The sequence below is a fragment of the Drosophila gunungcola genome, unplaced genomic scaffold (genome assembly GCF_025200985.1).
Source record: "Drosophila gunungcola strain Sukarami unplaced genomic scaffold, Dgunungcola_SK_2 000129F, whole genome shotgun sequence".
NCBI classification, from domain to species: domain Eukaryota; kingdom Metazoa; phylum Arthropoda; class Insecta; order Diptera; family Drosophilidae; genus Drosophila; species Drosophila gunungcola.
Window position 1 is genome coordinate 137,410 of NW_026453290.1, and position 7,671 is coordinate 145,080.

Below are 7,671 nucleotides of genomic sequence, written 5' to 3' on the forward strand. Positions count from 1 at the left end.
CTTTGATCGCCCACACATATTATAAAGATATATAGCTTTGGGGAACTGAAATCGAATTCCGACAATTGACCCACCCTCTCACGAGGAACATTGTGTCCATTGGCATTTTGCTGGTAAACACAAAAGTAAGGGGTGAAAAGGGGACAGGAAAAAGGGGTGAAATGGCGAGGAAAGAGCGGTGAAGAGCGGAGGGAGGGCAAATAGTTTTTACTGCACACAAACACAAAACGCAATGACAAAAAAGGCCATAAAAAGCAGCGCCGCCAACTTTGTTATTACATTTTTATACCCGGCGCACACACATATGCAAACCGTTTTTATTGGCATAAAGAAGCAAGTGGAACACCTGTTCCTGTTCCTGTTCCTTTTCCTGTTCCACCACCGACATCCCGCTGTCGCGGATTCATTTGCATTTGCATTATTTCCCTGTTTGCCCGGCAACCCTTTTCCCCCATTTTCCCCCTTTTTTCCCCACCTTCCCCAGCTTTTTCAACCAGACTTTTATTATTTTTGGTTAGTTTTTGCTGCATTACAAAATGTGTTGACATGTTATGATTTCGATTTTAATTTCAGCAGCTGCAGGCGGGACAAAAAGGTTGCTGTGGACATGGGATGTTGATCCCGCAAACATTTGCCAAGTCTAAAAATCAGAACAAAAGCTGCAGCTCAGCTGGAAATTTTAAATAAAAATTTGTATGGGGTCAGTAAAACAAGTAACGTTACAAAATTTGATGGAGAACTCAAAAACAACACAATTTCTGGCCTGGGTCGAATTTCTAAATAGCTTTAAAAAATCGAAGAAAATAATAAATTACTTATAACTATAAAATATTGTGTTAATATGTTGATTTTAATTTAACCTTTAAAAAATTACATTTATAGCTAGAGTTGAAAAATGCACTTATATTTCACACATAGCCTCAACTTAAAAACACCATTATGATTTAAATTTCTTTAAAATAGAAAACAACCAACCTATATAAAATGGACATCATTTAAACTCATTATAATCCTTAAATTTGTATACCAACAGCATTCTTATGCTCTGATTATGATCCGAGTTTAATTCAGTTACTTATAACTAGTAATTATAATAAATATTACTGATGTATAAACTATAACATATAATAAGAAACATGGCCCTTTAATAGCATATTGAGTGCCTTGTATATGTTATTATCTTTATGTATTTCCACACTAGCACCAGCCATCAATTTAACCGATACTTGCCAAACCCATCGTAAAAACAGTCATTCCGGAGCTTAGGAAATTATAAGTGCGCATCAAAGGACTTAGAGCTCGACATTATCGATAACAAGTACTCAAACATATCGATTACCCGGTACCCGCGTTCAGTGTTTGCTCAACAGCTAAAAGGACTCAGTCAACAACTTAAAGCAAGGATATGCCAGCTGCAATGGCGTATCGATTACCTATTGTGATTATTATATCGCAAAATGTTCGCTCACATTAAGTTTTTGTGAAACAAAACATGGAAAAGTACTTTTCGGGTATTGATTCCATTATATTTGTGCTACTCTCAACAACGTTGGACATTAATTGGAGGTGAGATTACAGCTGCGAGTGCTTATCGTGTGCATTATGCTTTTGTCAGGTTTCCATTACTTTTTCTCCTTAAATTTGAAGTAAATAGGAATAAACTATTGGAAATTACTACATCCAGATTATGCATTTACTTATTATGTAGTTATAGCAGCGGTCAGGCAAATATTAGTTTTTAAACTTATGAAATAGCAATCAATACCCTTGCAGGGGACATTATAATTTCAGTCAGAAGTTTGCAACGTATATATTCTTGACCAGCATCACTAGCCATCAAAGAAAAATGTTACTTCTCTATTTTTCTAATTTTTTTTTATTCTTTTAAACATTGTAATGATTTAAAATTTGAAAATCACTGTTTTATTTTTATTCAAATTGGAAAACGATTTCATATAGCTGCCATTGGAACAATAGAATAGTTGAGCTAAAAATCGTCATTGCTTTTAATACACGCATGTAAATCGAAATTTACATGTTTTAAGGAATATTTAATATTGCGCATATAAACTTCGACTTGCCGAAGTTTTCTTCATTTCTTGTTTCTTTTTTTTTTTTTCTTTTTATTTAGCTAATTCTACAAACTAAATGAAACACATATAAAAATCCACATTTGTCATAAACTCTGAAAAATAGTTGTATACATTTATTATTTAAGAAAAAGTATACCACAAATAAAGCCAAATCCTTTTATTGAAGCATATTATTATGTGTGTTTTGCAGATCCTGCTCAGTGAGTCATCTTCCAGCTGATCCCTCTGTCATTTGTCAGCTGGTCGCCTTGGCTTTTAATTAAATATGTTGCCAGGACTTCAACCACATCCTCGGGAGGTGGCTCAGAGATGTCTGAAGACTGTGACAGGACATAGACGCACATAGTTGCCCCCCTCCAGTTCGGTTCTGCCCTAGAAACGGGAGGAACAAAAGTTGTCACTCGGGTGTCAGCCGGGCAAGATAAATAAATAAGCTGTGGGCCGGGGCGTTAAGCAAGTGGTACTGTTATCCTTGCTGCTCCTGCTCATCCAGCTCCTGCGGTTCATATTTATGCCGCTGCTATTGCCTTTGCCATTGCCATTGCCATTGTCCTGTTGTTGTCACGCGAACCGGGCGCGCATTCCCAATAATAATCTCTTGTCCTCGGCATAAATGTCGCATTAAAATGTCACGCACTTGTGGCTTAATCACGCCAAAGGATAACGGCGTGCCCACTGGTCCCGGATGATCACACTGGGGAAAAAAACAGCAGGTGAATAATTTGGTGGGTTAGAAAATATTAAACAACATTTTGGTCGCATAGGTTCTATTTTCCTCTCAAATTTAATATTTATTTAAATTTCTATTCTTTCTAAAGCTAAAAGTACATGTTAGGTGCATTTGTAAGGCGTTATATAACTTTCGAAATGTTTAATTTTTTTTAACTAGTGGCTTATGTGTATTTTTTAAGTGTAATTTATGGAGGTGTTCTTTGAAATTCACCATTTTTTTCAAATTTTGTCAAGCTCTGATATGAATAGTCCAGATATCGGAATATAAAATTAAATAGGTAGGGAAACAGTTAATAAATTATAAAATAATAATTTTTAATTTTCTTAATTAAGGAGTTTAATCGCTTAAAAATCAATCTCCTTTGAAACCTAATGTCTAATTTATTGTTTATGCTTGTGTAGTTCAATCTGTCTTAAAGTCGTGTGATAAGTTTTATTTAAGTACTTCACTCTTAAGAATATACGAAGACAAAGAATATAAATAATTGTACAATATTTATTTAATTACAAATCTGATCATGTTTAACATATAGTTTTTCTAATGAGATCTAATATTTTGCCTCTCTCTTTATATTTTTCGATGTGCAGAATTCTGGGGCATGAGGGCCGGACATGGAGGACATGCAGGACATGCAGGACAGGGGCACTCTGACATCGCCACTTGAATGGTCATCCCCTTGCCAACCTCTTGGTCCTTTGGCCTGATGTTGTTATCTCAGCGACTTGAACCAAGGACTCCGGGATGAAGTCGTCGGCTTGAGGACTGCGGTTCATAGGCATTACTTGTTTGCGGTTTTTATTATATCATGCTCATGTCAAACGGGCTCAGCATTGTCACATCCTTAGCCGCTGCTGGCGATGGCGATGATGATGATGATGATGATGATGATGATGATGATGATGATGCTCTGCCAGCTCAGCGTCCTGTCATTCCAGCTCTTAGCCACCATCTGCCTGCTCTGACTGCTCTGAATGCTCTGCCTGCTCCTCAATCCCCATCTAAGTCTTGTCCTTCATCTCGAGCTGCCAGTTAGTACACATAGCCAGCGTCTTAATGTCGGGATTCTAGGACAAGGGGTTTCTGGGCTGAAGGACCTCCCTCCGCCCCTCACCCACCGCGGGTGTGACGCCCTAATTCGCCAACAGGTGGCGGGCCGCATTCAAGTGGCTCTATAGGAGCCATTCGGTAGGTTGGTGGGGTGCCGGTGCCGAAAAGGCCAACCACTTTGGTCTCAACCAGATGCGATGTCATTTCGGGACTGGCGCCGAAAATGAATACCCTGAAAGTGGCCAAAACTTGTAACCCTTTAAGCCTGTTTTCTGCATCGGTTATAGTTATCATAAGTCAATATTAATTGTTCCATTTAGTGATAATTTTATATATTTTGCCATACAGCTCGTCCCGTTGAATAAGAGCTTTTAACAAATAAATAATTATTAGAAAGATTTTTTAGCATTTACATGGGTTCCATAAACAATTTCTTTTCATTGAATAATTTTTATGCCGAAAAACATACTTTTATACAACATCGGCTTTGGATATTTTACTTTTTAGTTTAATAGAGTAATACTATTGGAAACAATTTTCGGCTTTTTACACACATTCAAGATGACAATATAAAAATCAAAAACAACACAATTTTAGACTAAAATTTAAGGCCAAAACTTCCAACTTTTATTCATTGAATGTTTATTCTTTCCCTTAATAAATTTAATTTAATTGTGGCCAATAATAAATATTATAGAAAATATTATTGTTTTCTAACCGCGAAACCCAGGTAGCCCCTAAACAATACAACCAATTTAATTAAATTTGTAATTATCTTTATTTTTAATACATTTTTCGGTCATTTATTGGATTATTTAAAACGATTTTCGCAAAGACAAACGTATCAAACAGAGATAAATTCCGATGAGATCTTTTGGGGATATTAAAATTGTATCATTCCGAAGTGTGACCTGAATTCATTGAGTAATCCACACTTTCCAATAAGGTATTTGGTTGAGCTATAAGATTGCAGACTCCTTGTGAATTTCTCGAGAGCATTGCAGCTTCGTTTTTGACCAGGCCAAGAGATGTGAGTCATTTAGACTGGCTGCAGTTGGCAGCAGTTGGCAGCGCCCAGGCAACATTTTATAAGTTAAGGCACGTTCCAGTGGTTAGGTCCACTCAACGGCCTGTCCAGGACACCGAAGGACACCGCAGGACACCGCAGGACCCTCCTCCGATCCTCCATGCTTTGGAACGGCCGTGTGGTCAGGAGAAAACTGCAGTCGACTGCCGCAATCAGAACGCAAAGTTTATTTGCTGAGCCGGGCCAAAAAAGCCTAGTCCAATGGATAACCATAAGCCCGAAACCATAAGCCCAAAACCAGACAGCCGAAACCCGAAAGCCGAAAGCCGAAACCCGAAAATCGAAAACCCTTTTGGTAAGTTAGAAATTGAATTATGGACGAGGGGGCAGTAGAGGAAGCCGCTTTCTCGAGCTAATTCGATTAGACAGTTACAAATGCTGATTCAATTTGCATTGTCAATTAAATCGCTATCCTGGTAGCACCCATAATTGCATTACAGCATATTTGCCTGTCATCAACATGTTTTGCCCACAAATTTTCCACTGACTTCAGCACTTTGCGCAACGCCCCCTTTTCCGGCTGGTCAAAATAATTCCTAATTTGGGCCCCGTTTTGCTTATTGCCTGTAGTTCGTAGCCCGTAACCAGTAGCCCGTAACCAGTAACCCGTAACCAGTAACCAGTAACAAGTAAGTTGGCGGCTTTCTTGGTGATTGGCCAGCAAAAAGTTGTGGGCCAGCCGCAGTGTCGCCCAAGGAGTTCGTGTGTCCTGTGTCCTGTGTTCTGAGTCCTGAGTCCTATGTGTCCTTTGCACTCGACTGCGTTAAGTTGAGTTGATGAAAGGCCAAGTCAAATGCCTCACTGATTGCATTGACATCACACAGCCCTCTGGCCCTTTTTGGCCCGGCCCAAATGTATTTGGCCAAACTTTACGTATGATTTGCTGGGAAAATTGAAATTTGCCCTGCATCCTGTTGGCTCGACTGGGATTCATTATTACTTCCACACATCCGACCCATCAAGTTGGCTCTGCAGTCTGCAGTCCGTAGTCCACAGTCCACAGTCTGCCATTTGCATTTCAATTATGTTCAAATTGCATCTTCTATATCTGCCATTGCGAATATTATTCAAGGAGTGGTGTGGGGAACATTTTATATTTGGCTCACCAGCACTTATAGATTTCATATTTGCTTGGCATGCCAAGTTGAATTTTCTGTAATTTCTTGGGAATGAGTATTGCGGCTGTTCGGGTTTTGATTAACTTGGTACTATTTTTATTAAAAAAAATACCCTGCAAACAAATGATATTCAAAACGAATCGATCTTTGTTGCTTTACAATTATGTGCCATCAATATTGCAGTACACTCATTTTCTTTCAGTTTCAACAAACCAATGTGATTATAAAGCATAAGTTTGTAATCCTAGACAATTAGGAAAATAATTGCAAATTGCGATTGAAACTGTACATTTAGACAACACGCAACCGCATATTATTTTACTTATAAATTATCAAGGGCGCTTGATCTGATGTTTAAATTAATCAATAAAACTTGTTCATTTTTTAACTATTGTGTTTGCCCTTTAGCCCCATTTTAAGTCCATGCTTAAACCCATTTAAATATAATTAAATATAATTTATAAAACATTAAGAGCGCTTTATCTGATTTGTAATTTAAATAATAATTTTTTAACTATTGTGTTTGCCCTTTAGCCCCATGCTTAAACCAATTTAAATATAATTAAATATAATTTATAAAACATCAAGAGCGCTTTATCTGATTTGTAATTTAAATAAAAAGATATCAAACCATTGTTTTTGGCTTTTACATAATTAAACTAGCTAACAAAATTAAATCGATAGCTTACTTTAGAAACAAAAGTTTGATTTAGTTCTTAGTCTTTTATTAATGGGATCATTTGTTAAAAAGTGTAATTTACGATTTCAAACTGTTTTAAAGACTCTTTTATCTTGTATACTCTCTAGTTCAAAGGCAAAAGAAAATAAAACTTTCGTGCCTGAAGCAAATGATCAATTTTATTTTGTAAACTAGTGTTGGTTATTTTGTTGGAATTACGGCGCGATCGTTCCGCTCGCTTTGCCCATGAACAAACACTGAAGCATCAGATACGGATAGTCGCATCTGCCCAAGTTGTTGACGCCATCGAATTGCTGTTTACATTGGGCCAGAATAGTCTGCTCTTGCTCGGTTCCACGGTTTCCCACTCTCTGCAGATCGATTTTGCCATCATCGCCGAAGTACTCCTCGATCACACATCCGCTGTAGCACTTGACATCCAGGGGAACTGCGGCAAAATGAGTGGTCAGAGCCACTGCCTCCACTTTGGAACTGGTCAAGTTGTGAAGCTTCAGGCAATCCTTTGCACCAAGGCAACTGGAAAACTGCCACTAAAAATAGAGGACTATATTAGATCGATCCAGGGAATTTTCAGCAATTCAAAACTCACCATTGCTATGAAGCACATGCATAAAAAAACCATTCGTTTGTCGACCTTCATGGCGAAAAACTATTAGCCAACTAACACTAACTATTTGATCATTCGCTTTATATATGCTTAAATTTTTCGAATTTAAATTCAGCCAAAAAGTAGACAGGCTTTTTTGTTGTCCACCTTGAACCAAAAATTAATTTAAATACACAAATTTACATGCCTCTGCGTTCAAAAAATTTGTACTAATTGGAAATCAAATAATTTTGTGGGAACACACATGTCGTATACGCAATCTGAATAGTAAATAACTGGTTTATTA

The 7,671-nt window shown here is 37.6% G+C and overlaps 1 protein-coding gene across 1 annotated transcript; it reads right to left on the bottom strand.

Annotated features, from left to right (window-relative positions):
* Positions 1-6,909: 6,909 nt before the first annotated feature.
* On the bottom strand, positions 6,910-7,519 carry LOC128265531 (uncharacterized). Its single transcript, XM_053001602.1, has 2 exons — positions 7,368-7,519; positions 6,910-7,308 (listed from the first exon to the last, which is right to left on the bottom strand). The coding sequence occupies exons 1-2, from the start codon at positions 7,416-7,418 to the stop codon at positions 6,973-6,975; spliced, it is 387 nt and encodes a 128-aa protein (XP_052857562.1). The 5' UTR covers positions 7,419-7,519; the 3' UTR covers positions 6,910-6,972.
* Between the last annotated feature and the right edge of the window lie 152 nt (positions 7,520-7,671).